A 22,712-nucleotide genomic window follows, 5' to 3' on the forward strand; every position below is an offset into this window, starting at 1 on the left:
TTCCTCTGGCAGCTCATTCCATACACGTACCATCCTCTGCATGAAAATGTTGCCCCTTAGGTCTCTCTTATATCTTTCCCCTCTCACCCTAAACCTATGCCTCCTAGTCCTGGACTCCCCACCCCAGGGAAGAGACTTTGTCTATTTATTCTGTCAGTGCTCCTCATGATTTTATAAACCTCCATACGGTCACGCCTCAACCTCCAACGCTTCAAGGAAATCAGCCCCAGCCTATTCAACCTCTCCCTATAGCTCAACATCTATTTCCCTACATTCTATATCTTCCATGACCTTTTCCATAGTAAACACTGATGCAAAATACTCGTTTAGTATTTCCCCCATCTCCTGCAGTTCCACACAAAGGCTGCCTTGCTGATCTTCGAGGAGCCCTATTCTCTCCCTAGTTACCCTTTTGTCCTTTAGTATATTTGTAAAAACTCTTTGGATTCTCTTTAACTCCATTTTTGCCCTCCTGATTTTCCTTTTAAGTATCCTCCTACTACCTTTATACTCTTCTAAGGGTTCATTTGATCCATCTTGGCTATGCCTGACATATGCTTCCTTCTTTTTCTTTTTCTTAACCAAACCCTCAATTTCTCAGGTCATCCAGCATTCCCTACACCTACCAGCCTTTCCTTTCACCTAACAGGGATATACTATCTCTGAATTCTCGTTATCTCATTTCTGAAGGCTTCTTATTTTTCAGCTGTCCCTTTACTGGAACATCTGCCCTCAGTCAGCTTTTGGAAATGCTTGCCTAATACTGTCGAAATTAGCCTTTCTCCAATTTAGAACTTGAACTTTTAGATCTGGTCTATCCTTTTCCATCACTGTTTTAAAACGAATAGAATTATGGTCACTGGCCCCAAAGTGCTCCCCCACTGACACCTCAGTCATCTGCCCTGCCTTATTTTCCAAGAGTAGGTCAAGTTTTGCACCTTCTCTAGTAGGTACATGCACATACGGAGTCAGAAAGTTTTCTTGTACACACTTAACAAGTTCCTCTCCATCTAAACCCTTAACACTATGGCAGTCCCAGTCTATGTTTGGAAAGATAAAATCCACTACCATAACCACCCTATTATTCTTACAGATAACTGAGATCTCCTTCCAAATGTGTTTCTCAATTTCCCTCTGACTATTAGGGAGTCTATAACACAATCCCAGTAAAATGATCATCCCTTTCTCGTTTCTCAATTCTACCTAAATAACTTCCCTGGATTTATTCCCAGGAATACCCTCCCTAAATACAGCTGTAATACTATCCCTTATCAAAGATGCCACTCCCCCTCCTCCCTTGCCTCCCTTTCTATCCTTCCTGTAGCATTTGTATCCTGGAACATTAAGCTGCCAGACCTGCCCATCCCTGAGTCAAGTTTCTGTAATTGCTATGATATCCCAGTCCCATGTTCCGAACCATGCCCCTGAGTTCATCTGCCTTCCCTGTTAGGCCTCTTGCATTGAAGTAAATGCAGTTTAATTTATCAGTCCTACCTTATTTTGTGCTTTGTCCCTGCCTACCCTGACTGTTTGACTTGTTCCCTTTCCCAACTGTACCAGTCTCAGATTGATCTCTTTCCTCAGTATCTCCCTGGGGTAGATAAAAATAGCTTTAAAATAGTGATGGAAAAGGATAGACCAGATCTAACAGTTGAAGTTCTAAATTGGAGGAAGGCTAATTTTGACAGTATTAGGCAAGAACTTTCAAAAGCTGACTGGGGGCAAATGTTTGCAGGTAAAGGGATGGTTGGAAAATGGGAAGCCTTCAAACATTTGATAGAGTCCAGAGACAGTATATTCCCGTTAGGGTGAAAGGAAAGGCTGGTAGGTGTAGGGAATGCTGGATGACTAAAGAAATTGAGGCTTTTGTTAAGAAAAAGAAGGAAGCATATATCAGGTATCGACAGGAGAGATCGAGTGAATTCTTAGAGTATAAAGGCAGTAGGAGTTTACTTAAGAGGGAAATCGGGAGGGCAGAAAGGGGACATGAGATAGTTTTGGCAAATAAGGTTAAGGAGAATCCAAAAGACTTTTATGAATACATTAAGGACAAAAGGGTAACTAGGGAGAGAATAGTGCCCCTCAAAGATCAACAAGGCAGCCTATGTGTGGAGCTGCAGAAGATGGGGGAAATACTAAGCAAGGAGTTTGCCTCAGTGTTTACTATGGAAAAGGATATGGAAGATATAGAATGTGGGAAAATAGATGTTGACATCTTGAAAAATGTCCATATTGCAGAGGAGGATGCGCTGGTTGTCTTGAAATGCATAAAAATGGATATATCCCCAGGACCTGATCAGGTGCACCCTAGAACTTTGTGGGAAACTCGGGAAGTGATTGCTGGGCCTCTTGCTGAGATATTTGTATCATTGATAGTTGCAAGTGGGGTGCCGGAAGACTGGAGGTTGGTTAACATGGTACCGCTATTTAGGAAAGGTGGCAAGGAAGAACAATGGAACTATGGACCGGTGAGCGTGACGTAGGGGTGGGCAATTTATTGGAGGGGATCCTGAGGGACAGGATTTACATGTATTTGGAAAGGCAAGGACTGATTAGAGATAGTCAACATGGCTTTGTGTGTGGGAAACCATTTCTCATGAACTTGATTGAATTTTTTTGATAAAGTAACAAAGAAGATTGATGAGGGCAGAGCAGTGAACGTGATCTATATGGACTTCAGTAAGGCACTTGACAAGGTTCCCCATGGGAGACTGATTAGCAAGGTTAGATCTCATGGAATACAGGGAGAACTAGCCATTTGGATACAGAACTGGCTCAAAGGTAGAAGACAGAGACTGGTAGTGGTGGGTTGCTTTTCAGACTGAAGGCCTGTGACCAGTGGAGTACCACAAGGATCTGTGCTGAGTCCACTACTTTTTATCATTTATATAAGTGATTTGGATGTGAGCATAAGAGGTATAAGTTAGTAAGTTTGCAGGTGACACCAAAATTGGAGGTGTAGTTGACAGCAAAGAAGATTACCTCAGATTATAATGGGATGCTGACCAGTGGTAGATGGAGTTTAATTTAGATAAATAAGAGGTGCTGCATTTTGAAAAGCCAAATCAGAGCTGGATGTATACACTTAATGGTAAGGTCCTAGGGAGTGTTGCTGCACAAAGAGACCTTGGAGTGCAGGTTCATAATTCCTTGAAAGTGGAGTCGCAGGTAGATAGGATAGTGAAGAAGGCGCTTGGTATGCTTTCCTTTGTTGGTCAGAGTATTGATTATAGGAGTTGGAAGGTTATGTTCTGGCTGTACAAGATATTGGTTAGGCCACTTTTGAATATTGCATGCAATTCTGGTCTCCTAATGGAAGGATGTACTAAACTTGAAAGGGTTCAGAAAAGATTTACAAGGATGTTGCCAGGTTTGGAGAACTTGAGCTATAGGGAGAAGCTGAATAGGCTGGGGCTGTTTTCCCTGGAGCCGTGGAGACTGAGGGGTGACCTTAGAGTTTTATTAAATCATGAGGGGCATGGATAGGATAAATAGAGAGAAGTATTTTCCCTGGGATGGGGGAATCCAGAACTAGAGGTCATAGGTTTAGGGTGGCAGTGGGAAGATATAAAAGGAACCTAAGGGACAACTTTTTCACACAGAGGGTGGTGCATGTATGGAATGAGCTGCCAGAGGAAGTGGTGGAGGCTGGTACAATTACAGCATTTAAGAGGCATCTGGATGGGTATATGAATAGGAAGGGTTTAGAGGGCTATGGGCCCAATGCTGGCAAATAGGACTTGATTAAGTTAGGGTAACTGGTTGGTGTGGATGAATTGGACCGAAGGGTCTGTTTCTGTGCTGTACATTTCTATGACTCTATGTACCATAGACGTTCTCTCTCTTTTTCTCTCTCGGATTCTCAGGTTATGAGTTTGTGAGATTCAGTGAGATTTGTGGAAAAAAAATACCTTGGAGGCCAGTTCTGCAAGGGCTTCCTATCTAATCTATCTCTTCCCATAACTTCCACTGTCAGCCCATATCCATGGGAAATTAAATCACACAGGCCTTGTATCCAGATAGAAATAGTATTTATAAATGCTTTAAACTCCCAAATTTGTTCTGTATTGAAATTAAATAGATAGAATCTGCACATATTCCAAGCCAAAAGGCTGAGAAGCGGAGCGGCACGGTGGCTCAGTGGTTTGCTCTGCTGCCTCGCAGTGCCAGGGACCCGGGTTCGATTCCAGCCTCGGGTGACTGTCTGTGTGGAGTTTGCACATTCTCCCTGTGTCTGCGTGGGTTTCCTCCGGGTGCTCCGGTTTACTCCCACAGTCCAAAGGTGTGCAATTCAGGCGATTTGGCCATGCTAAGTTGCTCGTAGTGATAGGTGCATTAGATTAGATCCCCTACAGTGTGGAAACAGGCCCTTTGGCGCAACCAGTCCACACCGACCCTCCAAAGACTAACCCACCCAGACACATTTCCCTCTGACTAATGCAACTAACACTGAGCAATTTAGCACGGCCAATTCACCTGACCTGCACATCTTTGGACTGTGGGAGGAAGTAGGGAGTAGGGGAATGGGTCTGGGTAGGTTACTCTTTGGAGGGTTGATGATGACTTATTGGGCCGAAGGGCCTGTTTCCGCACTGTAGGGAATCTAATCTAATGTAATCTAGAATCTATTCTAAGCTAGCTGCAATAGTTTGCAAAGTTAAGCAGCATTTCCTCCCTGCTGGCTATCAGAATCTTCTGCTATCTGAACATACTATTCACTCATTTGTAAGGATTGGCCCTCTTGCCAATGGTGCCATGCAATACATTGACCTTGTATCTTGGTCTGAATGCTAATTAGCTATCTCTGACCTAAGCTCCCTTTTGTTTTACAAGTCAGTGAATGGCTTAAAGTGTAACTGTGTGCATCCCAATCACAAAAACACCTCTCTGGCAGACTCCTTGTCTTTTTGTGGTAAGTTTAGAGTATGCTGCCATTGTTTCACTGAGATAATCACACACGCAATCAATATGGGATCTCCTTTAACCACTAACAATCAAACCATCTGGATTTACTGTCAGGCAGCTGTACAACTAGGCACGTAACCCCTTCTGTTTCTCTAAATTTATAGCTGGATTCCCAAAATATAATATGAACCTCAATTACCAGAAGCCTTTGTGAATGTTATTTCCTGTAACAATGCTTCAATTTGTTCAAGGAAAGAATTATCCTAATTAAGGCCAGATGTGATATAAAGAGCATGACAGCAGATTGGAAATTCAAAATATTGGTGTCACATCATTCATGCTGGAGAAAAAAGGATCTGGAATCTATCATTCCGTGATATTTGAATTAAGGCAGCTATTTAAAGCGCATGTGATATTTTGCTTTTATGCTTGAAGTGCTCCTCACCCATTCCATCCAAACGGGAGATTTTTAACAGCAATATTGGGATCAGTGAACTTTCAGCAATTTCACAATCTGCATCTCCCTGTTTTCACTTATGAACGCAGTTTGAAGTTGCACGTGTGCCTCTGCAAGTTCCATTGAAAGCTGCATTCTACACTGGACCTTCTTATTGGCTTTTAACCGCTGAGTGGGGAAAGAACTCATTCAGTACACATTCGGGCAGCATTCCGACATCATGATCCCCCAGCAGGACCCATCCTGTCAGCTATGCATATTGGAAATGTGAGCAGGTTCTGAGCTCTCAATCGGAAAATCGTATTCCCCTCCTCGCCCCTGATTTTAGCAGATGGTGATGTATTCAAAAAGGCCTCTTCTGTACTTTCATTCCATTGACTTCTGGTTTTGAGTTGGAAAATTCACATGTGAAATTGGCCCGATATGTTCTAATGATTTGCAGCAAGAAAGGGAGAAGGCTCCTATGCAGTTCCAACAACACCGAGATGGGTTTTATGAGGGGTAGGATTAAACATCTCCACGGAAAGGTTGGCCAGATGGATAATGCAGGGGGATGACAGGACAAAGCTGCTTGTTTCAGGACGAACCTCGACCCACCTTTGGAGGGAAGTCCTACCTTACAGAGCTCCCAATTGATCTGATTGACTGGGCAATCTGTACTCAGGCCTGTGCCAGGGTCACTACTGCGACCACAAGGAGTCCTTGGGGGTGATAATCCCGAGGTCTCCAGCTTTTAAGGTACACCAGCGATTTTGTACGGCCTGCCTGACCAGATGAAGCCCAGCAAGGATTGGAGGAGGGGATGGAGTGTCCTGTGTTAGAAGATGGATAGATGGAGGCTTAAATAAGGTGGTTCCATCTTGGGGGCAATGCCAACTCCCTGCAGTGACACCTGCCAGGCTCCCTGCCTTGCTAACTACAATGGCCAAGGCTGGAAGAGTGCACTGGTCCCACTACACAATGGGTCACAGCGTAAAATAAAAATACTTTCCTCAGTTACCAAGAGGATGAATTAATATCTTTATCTACACCTAGTTCTAAACAACAAGAATGATCAACCAGGTTTCTTAATAACCACTCTAATGGATTTGATTATCAACAAAAAACGTAACTAATTATTGCAGTTTTATTGAAAACCAGACTCTAACATAGAAGTCGAAATGATTAGGAGAAAGTGAGGACTGCAGATACCTCCAAACAGACCCCACCACCAAGGATATATTTCCCTCCCCTCCCCTATCAGCGTTCCGGAAAGACCACTCCCTCCGCGACACCCTCGTCAGATCCTCACCCCCCTACCAACCCAACCTCCACTCCCGGCACCTTCCCCTGCAACCGCAAGAAATGCAAAACTTGCACCCTCACATTCCCCCTCACTTCCCTCCAAGGCCCCAAGGGATCCTTCCATATCTATCACAAATTCATCTGCACCTCCGCACACATCATTTACTGCATCCGCTGCACCCGAAGTGGCCTCCTATACGTTGGGGAGACAGGCCGCCTCCTTGCGGAATGTTTCAGAGAACACCTCTGGGACACCCACAACAACCAACCCAACCACCTCGTGGCTGAACACTTTAACTCCCCCTCCCACTCCGCCAAGGACATGCAGGTCCTTGGCCTCCTCCATCGCCAGACCATGGCAACACAACGCCTGGAGGAAAAGCGCCTCATCTTCCGCTTAGGAACCCTCCAACCACAAGGGATGAATGCAAATTTCCCCTCCCCCCACCTTTTCTCAGTCCCAACCCTCGGACTCAGCACCGCCTTCTTGACCTGCAATCTTCTTCCCGACCTCTCCGCCCCCACCCCCCTCTCCGGCCTATCACTCTCACCTTAACCTCCTTCCACCTATCGCATTCCCAATGCCCCTCCCCCAAGTCCCTCCTCTCTACCTTTTATCTTAGCCTGCTTGGCACACCCTCCTGATTCCTGAAGAAGGGCTTATGCCCGAAACATTGATTCTCCTTCTCCTTTGATGCTGCCTGACCTGCGCTTTTCCAGCAACACATTTTTCAGCTCAAGTAGAAATGATTGTCCATTTAACTATTCTCAAGGCGGACACAAATATGTATGCACTCTTCAGGAAAAAAGAAAAGAACAGGTTTCTCTCGAGCGAGTGACTTTTGAAACAACAAACCGTCTTAGCCAAACACAAAAGGATCAATTGCAAAATTTTCCAAAGTCTGGTGCTCTGCTGTTCTGCCATATTTGATCATGATTCATTATCTCTGGAGCCACAACTTGCTCAGGAAATACAATCTTAAGAGTTCCCTTCAATTTCTTGTCAAAAAATGTTCACTCTGGATCTACAGAGAGGGTCAACTTTCCACAGAATGAGAGAGATCAGCTTGGCAACAGGTTCTAAACAAAGCTTCTTCTGATTCAGCCAGTTTGGATAGTTGCTTGTTTTTATTTGGTTCAGTTGGAGGAAAACATGCTAAGGTCCATCTGTGTTTAAGACAGCTCCCAGTAGGCATCTGCAGTAAAGCTAGTGGTTATCATCAGTCTTGGGATTTTCAGGAAGCCTTGTTGACACGAGCTCCAATGGCTACAGTGAACTTTCAATGATCCCTTTTAAAGAAACCACTCCAGACTTTTCCACAAAACTTGAAATAAATGCACTTTGTGCAATCTTTCAAAATTTATGATTTGGAGATGCCAGTGTTGGACTGGGGTGTACAAAATTAAAAATCACACAACACCACAACCATCTGATGAAGGAGCAGTGCTCTGAAAGCTAGTGTTTCCAATTAAACATGTTGGACTATAACCTGGTGATTTTTAACTTTCAAAACTTAGGTCTTCAAAGCTGTTAGGTCTTCTCCATGTCCACTCTATCTCGGCTTCTCAGTATCCTGTAAGTTTCAATGAGATCCTACTGCCGCCCCCCGCCCCCAATCTTTCTGAACTTTGTTGAGTTCAGACCCAAAGTCCTCAACTGTTCCTTGTATGTTAAGCCCTTCATCCCGGGATCATACTGTTAAACCACCTCTGGACCCCCTCCAATGCCAGCACGTTTTCCCTTAGATATGGGACCCTAAATTGCTCACAATATTCCAACTGCAGTCTGACCAGAGCCTTCTGCTGACTCAGCAGTACATCTCTGCATTTGTATTCTTTGTATTCTAGCCCTCTTGAAATGAATGCTAATGTTATCCTTTCAAAATTCAAGACCTGATGAAGAAAGGTGAAGTGGTCATGATGGCTATATCACGGAACTAGTAATTTAGTGTTGTGATTCCAGTTATTGTTCCTACTTAACAAGTCAGCTCCCAGACTGAAACCTCTCTTCATAGATTTTTTTGAATTTAATGTGATGGCCTTTCACTGAAATATAAGCGACCAATGTTTCAGATTTAGTTTTAGCAATTAAACTGTGCTTGTTATGTAAAATAAATGATGATACATTAGAACAAACGCAGCAATTTACATTTAGTATCATTTGAGAGATTTCAAAACACGCAGCAAAATGCAATCCCATCGACTCTCAACACTATCACACTTCACCATTCAAATACTTGGCAGGGAAGGGTCCCTTTTCTGTCACATCTATAGAATTGAGCTTATATTTTTCTTTTAATTCCGAGTCTTGAGAGTTTGATAGCCTCTTCCTTAATTATTCACACAACTATGCTTAGCTTTCCCAGCTTTAAATACCACTTCATGTTTCAAACAAGTCACTTCTGGTGTGGAATTCTCAAAGTTATACTGGGATAACCTCTTGGCTAACTATTCTGAACAAACTCCTTTCTCTTGCATTTAACTCCAGTTATATGAAATGCTCCCAGAGGTTTTCCGATCTATTGCTTTTTTTCAAAACAATGATCAGTTCTTGATTCTTAAACCAAAAGCAAGCCAACGCCGTTCAATATTTACTCTTTCTGATTGTAAAACACTCACAAGTTTCCCACTATTGCACCAGGAGGGCATTCAGTCAGCTGCTGTCTAACATTCTACTGGTTTAAGATTATGCCTTCAAAAAGACTGGCAATTAGTAAACCCCATCTTTACATGGGCCAAAATCCACATACCACCAGTTCAAAATCCAAATTATAATATAAATTGTATTAATATATATTTAAATCAGACCCCACTATATCACAAGAGGCCTCCAAGAAGTTCACAGAATATTCCCAATCTAATCTAAAAAACATAGCAACATCATGACAGGAAGGTCTGGAACCAGAGCTGAGGAAAATAAAATGGTGATTTAAAAAATGGGGCGGCACGGTGACTCAGTGGTTAGCGCTGCTGACTCATAGCACCAGGGTCCCAGGTTTGATTCCTGCCTCGGGTGACTGTCCGTGTGGAGCTTGCACATTCTGCCCGTGTCTGCGTGGGTTTCCTCCAGGTGCTCCGGCTTCCTCCCACAGTCCAAAGATGCGCCGATCAGGCGAATTGGTCATGCTAAATTGCCCGTAGTGTTAGGTACATTAGTTAGAGGGGAAATGGATCTGGGTTGGTTACTCTTTGGAGGGTCAATGTGGACTGGTTGGGCCGAAGGGCCTGTTTCCACACTGTAGGGAATCTAATCTAATCTAATCATTACTTCAAAATCCTACTGTGGTAACTTGACGTCAGTTTACCAAGACTGGAAATGAAAAAGAAGTTAGTAAAAACTGAACTGAAAAAGTAACCTATTACCTCTACAGGGTCTGACCCATTTGTAAATTTAGTCCCACCTCAAAATGACGCTTTATACTGGTCAGGATATTCCTTTTTTAAAACAAAGTTTATCTGTTCATAAATCTGGACACAGTCAGAAGATAATTACAGATTGTTGAAGTCATATAAGCCGTCTTGATTTGACTGTCTAAAAAGAGTGATTCCAGATTTAGATCTTCACTAATCTATCTGAAACTTTATTCTACATATAGACATACGTAGCAAGAGCTTCTTGATTTCATACTTGGATTTTACTCGTTGCTTACATGAACCTTTGCCCGGTCACAATTTAATTTTAAATAATATACTAATTTATCAATCCCGGAACAATTTATGTATGTCATTCAAATAATATTTTGCAATGTAAACTGGATAATACAAGTAATATTTTGGGGCTTGGATTTCAAAACAGAGACAGTCGATCAGCTAACCTTTTCAGGTGTCCCTCCAAAGGTAAAGTAGTCAAGTTTTCTCAACAGTGGCTTCACAAGATAAGGGTCCAATTCTCGTACTAGAGACTTGAGTTGATATAATCCAGGCTAACTCTTCACTCTGGTTTTGAAGCAGTGCTGCACTGTCAAGCGCTGTTTTTCATATGAGACATTAAACAGAGACATTGTCTGTCTTTTCAGTTGGAGAGCAAAGAGCCCAAAGCACAATTCGAGGAAGAACTGAAATGCCTGGCTAGTATTTATCCCTCAGCCAGCAACACTACACCAGATAATATAGCTATGATCTCATTGCTGTTTGTGGGGCTTGGCTGTACACCTCTTGGTTCTCTTGTTTCTACTGTTAACAGGGACCATACTTCAGAAGCTCTTCATTAACTTTGAAATGTTTTAGGATTTTGTGAGGCCATGCTGGCTACTATATAAATGCAATTTCATCTCTAAGAAAGTTACAAGCTGGTGTGTGGAACAAAGGGTTTAACTGTTTGCAACAATGAGGCAGTGCACGATGCATTTTGACACCAATCTGACAGAGATGGAGTGCAGGTGAGCTTCACATCACTGGATCAAGGTGATATTTCATCTTCCTGGACTATATTTTTTTCAACTTTCATGATGATAATCTGGGTCAAATGCCTCTCACCAACCTGAATTTAACAGTGCCTTGATAATATGAGATAGATAGAATCCCTACACTGTGGAAATAGACCCTTCAGCCCAACCAGTCCACCCGACCCTCTGAAGAGTAAACCACCCAGACCCCTTTCCCCTATCCTATATTTTACCTTGACTAATGCACCTAACCTACCCATCCCTGAATGCTATGGGCAATTTAGCATGGCCAGTTCACCTAACCTGCACAGCTTTGGACTGTGGGAGGAAACCGGAGCACCCGGAGGAAACCCACACAGACAGAGGGAGAATGTGCAGACTCCACACAGTTGCCTGAGGCTGGAATCGAACCAGAGTCCCTGGCACTGCAAGGCAGCAGTGCTAACCACTGAGCTATCAGGGTGCCACGGAGAAGTGAGATTGTGGGCAGCTTGTGATTTATCCTTTCTCTTCCATTTTAAATAGGAATTGATTGACTTGAAAATGATACAGTGCAAAAGAATCGTGAATGGTGAGTCGACAAATTTATTCTTTCTTCATATGGTTTTTCTCTCTTCCTTTCTGGAATGAATGTTTTAAATAGATTTCTGGTATTTAGCAAAGGAAGTTGACAGAACGAAAGGGTAAACTGTTGGTATTACAGCAAACAGGAATGGCCTTCCAAGTAGGAGTTAAACACATAACTGTAAAGGGTTGGGAATAGGACCTCAGTTGGCTTGCACACAGTGGCCTAGAGTTTCTTCTTTTGGTGCAGATGGCATGTTGGAACCACAGTGTCCCTGAACTTGCTTTATTTAGGTTGCACTGAAGTTTCTGTTCAATTTCCATTCATTCACGGAATCAAATGCATAAGTTTTTTTTTCACAAACCAATGTGATCAGGCAGCATTCTAAAACAAAACCTGTGTTACCTTTTAATCTTCATTCCAATAGTAACAAGTTTTTCTCAATACTTTAAAAGTGGGAACATGTAGGTACCAGTGTACTGATCAGCAATAACCATAATTAATTAGTGGCCAGCCTTGGGGAGTAACTTAACGTTAAAACTACTGGTGATAGCTTGAAAAACTGTGCTTAAACAGTCAATCATTTTGATGACCAGTTGTAACATGCATAAAGCACTATGCACCCTGGAAAATAGGTGCAACTTGAAAAGCCTTCCTGAATCAGCCGAGTACCACAGGGGCATGGCCAGTTTTTTGCGTGGGGCCTGATCTGCGCAATCATGAGTAATGTAAGTGGTTACAGGCATCACTTGAGTTATAAGTTCTGATTCTTTCATTACTGGGCACTCTTACCAAATACAACTGCAAAACTCTAAGGAAAGTTATTTATTTAAGATGTCACACCCTTGTTTATACCTTTTCTAACCACCACTATCCATAATCATTCCTACACATGCTCTCATTCATCTTCCTAAGCCTGTCTGCATTTATTTTTCTCAGACGTGCTGGACACCATAGATTATGTGGCAACAGATGAGCGAGTCATTTTTAGGACTTGTGAAAGAGAAAAGAATCATGTTGTCTTCCAAATGGTAAGAATTACTCATCCATTCTGGTGAAAATTTCAAACACTGACGGATGGTTCAATATAGTCTATTTGAATAGCTGCAAATGCATAAGTTAACCCTGGAGAAATTGCACTGCTCTGTGTGTTGCACGTGATGGGAATTTCTAGATTAGAAACCTTTAGATTTGCATAATAACAAACTTAAAAGAAACAGGAATGTGAAGATGTAGGAAGTTCCTTGCATTAATTTCAGAATATTGCTATTTCAGATTTACCAACTCCCTTTGACAAATTCATTCCTAATTCCATTTCCAATGTGTAGAAAGTTAACCTTTTTCAGTGCCTTGAGTCAATGCCGATGTATATTAGATTTCATTTCAGAAACAATCTTCCTGTTGAGCTGATGGACAGACTAGCATCCTCCTCCTCTGGGCATACAGGATGAGTGCACATCCTTGAGATCGCTCTGCTGTACAAATAGCATAGTCTAATATGTGCCTGTGTTTGGATCTGGGAAATTTGTGCTGTTTTCAGTTTGCTTGCTTGTTGGAAAACAATGTGTGTGACGGTTATGCCAAACTCACTGTAGTTATAGAGAAGGAGCTGGCCACTGGGTTTTGCTGTGTCAGTGCATATATCCAAGTACTCCTTTCCATCTGCTACAGTCTGTGCTCACTTGGTTTTTGAAATCAGCAAGAATTGAGAGTTTGTCCTGATGGGGAACACCCCTAATTATATTGCCATGACGATCATCGAGTGCTTCTCCTCTGAACATCAGTGTTGGTGTATAGACACTTAATGACGGCTATAGATTGTTTCCGGCAAGACTTGAACAAAGACGATTGCTGACCCCTGCAGGAAATGAGTCAGGATTGTACAGCACAGTTCAAATCACATGGCAAAGCTCACAGCTGACAATCCAGGCTGCTCCTTGCACTTGCCAGTTCGGTAATAGGTGTGGTTCCAGTGACCTCCAGTTGAGTCTCCTCAGCGAGCTTTGTTTCTTGGGCAGCTATCTTGATGCTGTACTGGCCCATCATTCTGGCAATGAGGGCCATTCTGTGCTCTCCTCTCGGTGTTCTGGTGTTCCATGAACAATATTTCTCACAATGAACATCAGTCTGTATTAACATTTTGGCAATGACCAGATGATAAAGCAGGGAGTAGTAACCTGGCAGTTGCAGGGCGAGTAGAATGTCCTGGGGTTGAGGCTCCTTTTCATTCTCCTGCCTCAGATTGGGGAGCACAGCACTGTACCTGAAGAGGTCAGCTGTGTTGCCTCAGGAGGATGTGAACTTCATAACTGCCCTTATCTGTGGAGGGTGACTGTCACCCTGAGGCTGCCTGGGTTTAGGGTTCTGACTGAAGATTGCTGATCGCATCCTGTACCTGTCCCCATCACCGCAGGCCTTGGTATGATTGGTGTTTTTGTTGATGATAACATAAGGAACAAGCTGCACCTTGGGGTAATTGAAGAAGCTATGGTTTGTCAGTACCTCACCATCGTTTGTCCAAGGCAGTGAATATGACACAAGCTCAGCAGCTGAGAAAGGCTGGCCTTCTCTGAGCAAGCTGAAGAGCTTCATTCACCCATACCATCAGCGTCCTACCCACTGGCAGTATTGTGATCATCTGCACTGTCAGCTGACAGGTACTTTGATTTACCTGTTCCTCCAGGGCTGTGAAATCACAGTTGCCTTTTCCAAGGTAGGCTGACAGATCCTGCGGACCAAGAGCTATCAGGGTTAAAGGGGCCAAATGCCCACCTTTTATATTCCCTGTCTTCTCAGTTCCAAACAAGGATTGACACATGAAGCTGACCAGTAGGTTTTTGAATAGGAGAGGCTCTTTGATACACTGATTGTGGGGAACTTCTTATGGGTGGACAGCATCCCAAACCTCATTACGATCCCAGTCCTTCCTAACTATTTGATTCCTTTTGAATAGCCACTGTTGTACCATCAGAAGCATGGCAGTCAGTTTGTACACAGAATCCATAAAGAGAATGTGATGTGTCTTTGGCAGTATTGGTTGGGAGATAAGTATTGACCTCCTTTAAAGTCATGTCATGGGACCTTTTACACTAAACAAATAATAATTCTTCAAATTCATTGTCACCTGAAACTAAATCAGCTTTATGTTCAAATAGATTGAGCCCAGTGTAAGTTAGAAAATGATATTGGTTACTGTGATTTCATGCTAAGAATCTGACAATATTGTCAATTCACCATATTGTTTTGGATTTCACTATCCATTGCTATTGTTTTCATTGTAAAGTAATTCCGCTTATATTTAAATAAAGCTTCTCAACCCTTTAACATCATCTTGTTTTTTTGTCTGCATTCATCTGGAAGTTAGTCTTTTTTTTCAAATTTGTTCCTTGCAGGGCACATCTGATCCTCAGAGAGCGCTTACAGTCGCACAGCTTGTGTAAGTCTTTAACTAGCCTATCACTGCTCCAATAGCTACTGAATGAACTTGCTATAAAGTGCCCTCAAGTAACACTCACATGAGAAGACTTTGGAGTGCAGGTTCATAGTTCCTTGAAAGTGGAGTCGCAGTTCGACAGGGTGATGAAGAAGGCATTTAGTATCCTTGTCTTTATTGATCGGTGCATAGAGTATTGGAGTTGGGAGGTTATGTTGCAGCTGTACAGGACATTCCAAAAGTTAGGCCACTTTTGGAATACTGTTTGCAATTCTGGTCTCCCTGCTATTGGAAAGATATTGTTAAACTTGAAAGATTACTGAAAAGGTTTACGAGGATGTCACCGACGTTGGAGAGTTCAAGCTGTATGGAGAGGCTGAATAGGCTGGGGCTATATTCCCTGGAGTGTCGGAGGCTGAGAGATGACCTGAAAGAGGTTTTATAAAATCATGAAGGCTGTAGGTAAAGTGAATAGTCAGGGTAGTGGAGTCTAAAACTAGCAGGCATAGGCTTAAGGCGAAAGGGGAAAGATGTAAAAGGTATCTAAGGGGCAACTTATCACACAGAGGGTGGTGTGTGTATGGAATGAACTGCCAGAGGAAGTGTAGACGCTGTTGGATATAGGAATAGGAAGGATTTAGAGGGATATGGGCCAAATGCTGGCAAATGGGACTTCATTAGTTTAGGAAATCTGGTGGGCATGGATGAGTTGGACTGAAGAGTCTGCTTCTGTGATGTACGTCTCAATCACTCAAAGTGAATATAGGGGCACTAGAGTGTGAGGGCAACTGAGTGAGTTCTGGGCTATTTAATTCAAAGTGGGGAATTCTACACATCGTGGGAAAGATGTGTTTTAACTGAGATTTATTGTAAAGGGTAAGACTGCTGAGTATGGAGTTCAATGAAGTGAGATGCTGGAGCTTCTCATGAGCATCCACTGCTAAGGATTCTGTCTCAAAGGTCAAAAACTCTGAAATGTACATTTTTAAGACAACGAATATGCCCTTAATAAATACTGCAAAAGCAGCTCAGACAAGAGAATTCCCATTGTGTAGTACCTGGGAAGTTATGGACATCTTACATGACCAAGACTAGAATACTTGCATTTACAGCCCTCAGGCTCCTGGATGGAATAGTCATGGGTTTGGAAGATGCTGTCTAAGGTGAATTTCTGCAGTGCATCTTGTAGATATACACACTGATGCTGCTAAGCATCGATGATGGAGGGAGTGGATGCTTGTGGATTTAGATTAGATCCTCTACAGTGTGGACCCTTCAGCCCAACCAATCCACACCAACCCTCTGAAGAGCAACCCACCCCCCCTCAGACTAATGCACCTAACACTATGGACAGTTTAACATGGCTAATTCATCTGACCTGCACATCTTTTGGACTGTGGGAGGAAACCGGAGCACCCAGAGGAAACACACACAGACACAGGGAGAATGTTCAAACTCCACACAGACAGTCGCTCAAGGCTGGAATTGAACCTGGGACCCTGGTGTTGTAAGGCAGTAGTGCTAACCACTGAGCCACCGTGCTGCCAAACAAGCAGGCTGCTTTGTCTTAGATGATGTCAAGCTTCTTGAGTGTTGATGGAGAACCCATTCAGGCAAGTGGAGCATATTACACCTCACTCCTGATTTGTGCCTTGTAAGTGGTGATCAGGCTTTAGGGTTCAAGGGGTGATTTACTCACAATTTCTAGCTTCTGACCTTTTCTTATAGCCACTGTATTTATGTGGTTAGCCCATTTGAATTTCTAGTCAGTGCAAACCCCCCCAGAATGTTGACAGTGAGGACTCAATTAAATAGCTTAAGCATTTATTCATTAGAGTTTAGAAGAATGAACGTGATCTCTTTGCTACATACAAGATTCTGAGGGGACTTGACAGGGTCGATGTTGAGAAGATGTGCCCCTGAGTGCGGGAATTCTCAAACTAGAGATCAGTGCTACAGAAGGGTTTAAGAAGGGTGGTAAAGACAAGCCAGGGAACTATAGACTGGTGAGCCTGACCTCGGTGGTGGGCAAGTTGTTGGAGGGAATCCTGAGGGACAGGATGTACATGTATTTGGAAAGGCAAGGACTGATTCGGGATAGTCAACATGGCTTTGTGCGTGGGAAATCATGTCTCACAAATTTGATTGAGTTTTTTGAGAAGTAACAAAGAAGATTGATGAGGGCAGAGCGGTAGATGTGATCTATATGGACTTCCCATGGGAGACTGATTAGCAAGGTTAGACCTCATGGAATACAGGGAGAACTAGCCATTTGGATACAGAACTGGCTCAAAGGTAGAAGACAACAGAGGGTGGTGGTTGAGGGTTGTTTTTCAGACTGGGGGCTTGTGACTAATGGAGTGCCACAAGGATCGGTGCTGGGCCCTCTACTTTTTGTCATTTACATAAATGATTTGGATGCGAGCATAAGAGGTACAGTTAGTAAGTTTGCAGATGACACCAAAATTGGAGGTGTAGTGGACAGCGAAGAGGGTTACCTCAGATTACTACAGGATCTGGACCAGATGGGCCAATGGGCTGAGAAGTGGCAGATGGAGTTTAATTCAGATAAATGCAAGATGCTGCATTTTGGGAAAGCAAATCTTAGCAGGATTTATACACTTACTGGTAAGGTCGTAGGGAGTGTTGCTGAACAAAGAGATGTTGGAGTGCAGATTCATAGCCCCTTGAAAGTGGAGTCGCAGGTAGATAGGATAGTGAAGAAGGCGTTTGGTATGCTTTCCTTTATTGGTCAGAGTACTGAGTACAGGAGTTGGGAGGCCATGTTGTGGTTATACAGTTCAGTGGGTAGGCCACTATTGGAATATTGCATGCAATTCTGGTTTCCTTCCTATTCGAAAAGATGTTGTGAAACTTGAAAGGGTTCAGAAAAGATATACAAGGATGTTGCCAGGGTTGGACGATCTGAGCTACAGGGAGAGGCTGAACAGGCTGGGGCTGTTTTCCCTGGAGCGTCGGAGGCTGAGGGGTGGCCTTATAGAGGTTTACAAAATTATGAGGGGCATGGATAGGATAAGTAGACAAAAGTCTTTTCCCTAGGATCGGGGAGTCCAGAACTAGGGGGCATAGGTTTAGGGTGAGAAGATATAAAAGAGACGTAAGGGGCAACTTTTTCATGCAGAGGGTGGTACATGTATGGAATGAGCTGCCAGAGGATGTGGTGGAGGCTGGTACAATTGCAACATTTAAGAGGCATTTGGATAGGTATATAAATAGGAAGGGTTTGGAGGGATGTGGGCTGGGCGCTGGCAGGTGGGGCGAGATTGGGTTGGGATATCTGATCGGCGTGGACGGGTTGGACCGAAGGGTCTGTTTCCATGCTGTACATCTCTATGACTCTAATAAGGGGATACTCATTTAAATAATCAGAGAAATGTCTTCTCTCAGAGGATAGGGAACCTCTCGAGTTCTCTACTCAGTTTTATGAAGGCTAGATTACTGAAAGTATTTAATGAGGAGTTTGAAGTAATTTGAGTTGAGAGCTGTGAGGAGCTGTTTTGGAAGAGGAGTTGAGGCCTGGGGCATATATTGATGGGCCAAATGACTCCCTCTGAATCGGGAGGGTACTAGAAGATTATTGCCAATGACTTCAATTTCAATTCTCACTTCCTTCACTTTTATTGGCTGTCTATTATTTGGGCCCGGAGGCCTACAGCAGTTTTCTCCTCTGCAAGGTTTGTGAAGGTTTGTAGCTCAGGTTGAGGTTTAGGGTGTAGGTTTGCTCGCTGAGCTGTAGATTTGATATCCAGACGTTTCATTACCAGGCTAGGTAACATCATCAGTGGCGACCTCCATGTGAAGTGAAGTTTTCTCCTCAGTCACTATGGTCTGGGCAGCATCTGCCTCAGTCATTAAGACAGATACAAAGTATTAATTTGACATCTCAGACATGTACCACCCTCTGCATGAAAAAGTTGCCCCTTAGGTCTCTTTTATATCTTTCCCCTCTCACCCTAAACCTATGCCCTCTAGTTCTGGACTCCCCGACCCTAGGGAAAAGACTTTTGTCTATTTATCCTATCCATGCCCCTCATAATTTTGTAAACCTTTATAAGGCCATGCCTCCTCCTAGTTCTTATGTTCTTATGAGACTGATCATATTAGAATGGAGAATAATACATTAATAGGTAACGTTATAGAAAAGAAGAAAGAAATGGAAATTCAATCAGGGTTAGTGTGCACGTATGTGAATGCACAGAGTGTAGTCAATGAGATTGGTGAGTCACTTATGCAGATTGATATTGGAATTATATTGTGGCTGTTCCAGTGATGATGGATGGGCCAAGTAGACCATACGACAGTGGGGGAAAACACTCTTGAGATCGTTATTATTGTGTCATAAGTTTTAGGATGACGGTGGAAAAAGACAATCCAGAGTGAGAGTGAAATAACTGAGGAGCAGCCGACAATGTTTGGTCGAGGCTAGAGGTGGATTGACAGTAAAAACTATGGAATAATGGAAAGAGGAGGGTGTTCAGGCACAGTCAACATTTATTTCCTTAAAAGGAAAGGATAGGCTGAACAGACCCAGAGCTCCCTGGAGAAAGAAGATAACAAAATTAAGATAAAGAAGCAAAAGTGTGCTTATGACAGGTATCGGGTAGAAGCTATAACTGAGAACCAATCTGAATTTTAAAGGTTCAGAAGAGTGGTGAAGAAACAACTAAGAGGAATTATGTGAAAAAACAAGTAGCTAAATTAAAGTATTCTGTCAACACATTAAATAGTAAAAGACTGGTTACGAGAGGAGAAAGGCCAATTAGGGACCTTAAGGGAATTGGAGGCAAGGGTCATGTCTGAGATGTTAAATTAATGGTTTGTATCTGTCTTAACGAATGAGGGAGATGCTGCCCAGGCCATAGTGACAGAGGAGGAAACTGAGTCCTGAAAAGTGTTTAACATTGATAAGAAGAGAGGTATTGGATAGGCCTTTGGTACTGAAAGCTGTAGGGCTCGGAGCCCAAATGAGAGACAGCCAATGAAAGTGAAGGAAGTGAGAATTGAAATTGAAGTCATTGGCTATAATCTTCTAGTCTTCCCAGGACTCAGAGGGAGTTGCTGGAGGACTGGGGAATTGGGAATGTACCATCCTCTTCAAAACCGGTTGTGAGAATGAACCAGTGAATTTAACTTCAGTGGTAGGGAAACTTTGTGAACCAATCATTTGGGAATCATGGAATAAGCAAGACAGTAGCAACGTAATCACACAGTTTTCTGAGAGAGTAAAGGATGAAGAGTAATGCTTCGTGGATTTTTTTTTTATCAGAAAGAAAGTTTGTAGATGAGTTTTTCTGAGGTCGGGTTTGGGGCACTTGCTTTGCCTGATGTATGGTAATAATCTAGGTTTTGCCGGGGACAAATTTGCAAATGATACAAAACTAGGAAGCACGGTAAACTGTGAGAAGGAAAATTTAAAACTGCAAAAGACCTTTGAGAAGTTAGTGGAATAGGCTGATAAGTGGCTGATGAAGTTCAGTGGGGCGAAGTGTAAGGAGATGCATTTTGGTGGAAAGAACACGTTAAGGCAGTATAAAGGGCAGCGTCCCATAGTGTGTGCAGGAGTAGAGAGATCTTATTAAAGGTGGCAGGACAAGTACAGCGAGCAGTTAGTAAAACTTACAGTACACCAGACTTTATTTCAGGGCAAGGAGGCTGAGTTAATATATATTGCACTAGTTGAGCGCATTTCAGGAAGGGCATGAAGCCGTTGGAGAGAGTGCAGAAGAGGTTTAAGAGGATGATGAGAAGCTTCAGTTCAGACAGTTTGGACATGATGGTATTGATTGTCTCGGAGAGGAGAAGGCTAAAAGAAGATTTGATAGTCTTCAAAACCATGAGGGTTGTGTGCTGGGTAGAGGTACAGAAACCGTGCTTGCTCAGATAGGAGGTAATATGCAAAAGAAGCAACTGTGATACGAGCATAATCTTTCATTTCTATGTTGTATGATACTGAGTAGTTAGGGTCTGGAACACATTGTCTGGAAGTGTGGTGGATGCAGGTTTAATTGAGTTACTCAAGAGGGCATTATGAAAGTGGAATCAATATTCAGCATTATAGGGAAAAATACAGAAAAATGGCATTGAGTCATAATGCTCTCTTTAGAGAGCCAGCACATTCATGATTGGCTGTACCAATTCTGTGATTCTCTAGATTTTCTTTGTACAAAGCCAGAAATATTGCTTTAAAACTTCCACCAAAGGTATTTATCAATATAACCTGCTGGCTTATTGAGTTTCTTCATTGAGTGACCTTACCATGCAGAATAGGGCTTGAATTTTCCTTTGCGATTTAGGGGTTGGGTAGACTCACACCTTGGTGTCTTTGGCCATTGTGCTAGTTCCTTGCCATGATCTTGACCCCATTTCCAAAGACACCATCACTGGGTTGGATCAGTTGACTGACGGCAAGTGCAAAAAGCCAGTTACCTGCGAATTGAATGAAGTGGCCTGGTAAGGCTCAATTCCTGCGGTGACTGGGCTTTTGCTTGGCGAGCAGCCATATTTGGCTCAGGGAGAGGATCGAGTGATAGTGATCGTTCACACAGGCAGCAGTAACTCTTCCCACCCCTCCAGGATCATGTCTAGGGAGCCCCCCATTTTAAAAATCACTGCTGTGGCCACCTTCCTCACTACCTCCGTGTTCCGGTTCACAGCTCCTGCCTCCAGTCAGCACACATGGCCCCTCAAGCCCACTCTGACATTCGGTAAGGTAACAGCTAACCTGATTGTGGCCTCAACTCCACTTTCTTGGCTAAATTCTGTTAATTCTGTTAAAAGCAATATTTCTGGCTTTGTACAAAGAAAATCTAGAGAATCACAGAATTGGTACAGCCAATCATGAACGTGCTGGCTCTCTAAAGAGAGCATTATGACTCAATGCCATTTTTCTGTATTTTCCCCTATAATGCTGAATATTGATTCCACTTTCATAATGCCCTCTTGAGTCACTCAATTCAAAGATAAATCTATAAGCAACACAAAAATAGCGTGATGACAAATTATCTTATTGTCAGACAGCATTTCCTCTCATTCATCATAAGCAATGCAAAAGGAACATTCTGTTTACCTAAGAGTCTTGCACTTACTCCCTAAATGTTTCACTCTGTCACACTTTAGTTCTTGCATTTTGTGTGTAACTGAATGCAATGTTACAGGATTTAGCTGAAAACATATTCCTTATGAAAGTACTATGAAACCAGAGTGTTTGGTCAATATTTTGAAAACCATTTATATTTTTATAAACATATTTCTAATTTTTCACACAGAGAAAATGATGTAGCTGGAATCGATGTGAATATGGGCTGTCCGAAAGAATATTCTACCAAGGTAAGACTACACTTAGCTTTCGACCATCACAGTGGCTATGCCCTACTTTAAAGAATTATATTCATGTGATTTCTATCAGGAGAGAGTGTACCCCATACTACTGATTGAAATCTTTAATACCAATTGAACAAAGATTGCTCATGGCTACACAACAAAGCAAAGAACTGCCGATGCTGGAAGTCAGAAACAAAATGAGGAACTCACCAGGAGAAAAAGCAGAGATAACATTTTGGGTCCAGTCACCCTTCTTCAGAGCTGATTTTAGCTAGGAGAAGGTTGTTATATATGCTAAAGATGGGGAGAGAGAAGGAATTGATGATAGATGGAGATGGAGCT

General features: G+C 42.8%; 1 protein-coding gene across 2 annotated transcripts in view; it reads left to right on the top strand.

The window, feature by feature from the left end:
* Positions 1–22,712, top strand: part of dus2 (dihydrouridine synthase 2) — a 115,476-nt gene that overhangs the window by 17,791 nt on the left and 74,973 nt on the right. For both annotated transcript variants that reach the window (XM_072547411.1, XM_072547410.1), the window contains 4 exons: positions 11,557–11,602; positions 12,536–12,627; positions 14,989–15,032; positions 22,316–22,376. In XM_072547411.1, the coding sequence (XP_072403512.1) occupies positions 11,557–11,602; positions 12,536–12,627; positions 14,989–15,032; positions 22,316–22,376 (243 nt within the window). The remainder of the gene's footprint in view (positions 1–11,556; positions 11,603–12,535; positions 12,628–14,988; positions 15,033–22,315; positions 22,377–22,712) is intronic.

Source organism: Chiloscyllium punctatum, chromosome 26, assembly GCF_047496795.1.
Source record: "Chiloscyllium punctatum isolate Juve2018m chromosome 26, sChiPun1.3, whole genome shotgun sequence".
In the NCBI taxonomy this organism is placed as follows: domain Eukaryota; kingdom Metazoa; phylum Chordata; class Chondrichthyes; order Orectolobiformes; family Hemiscylliidae; genus Chiloscyllium; species Chiloscyllium punctatum.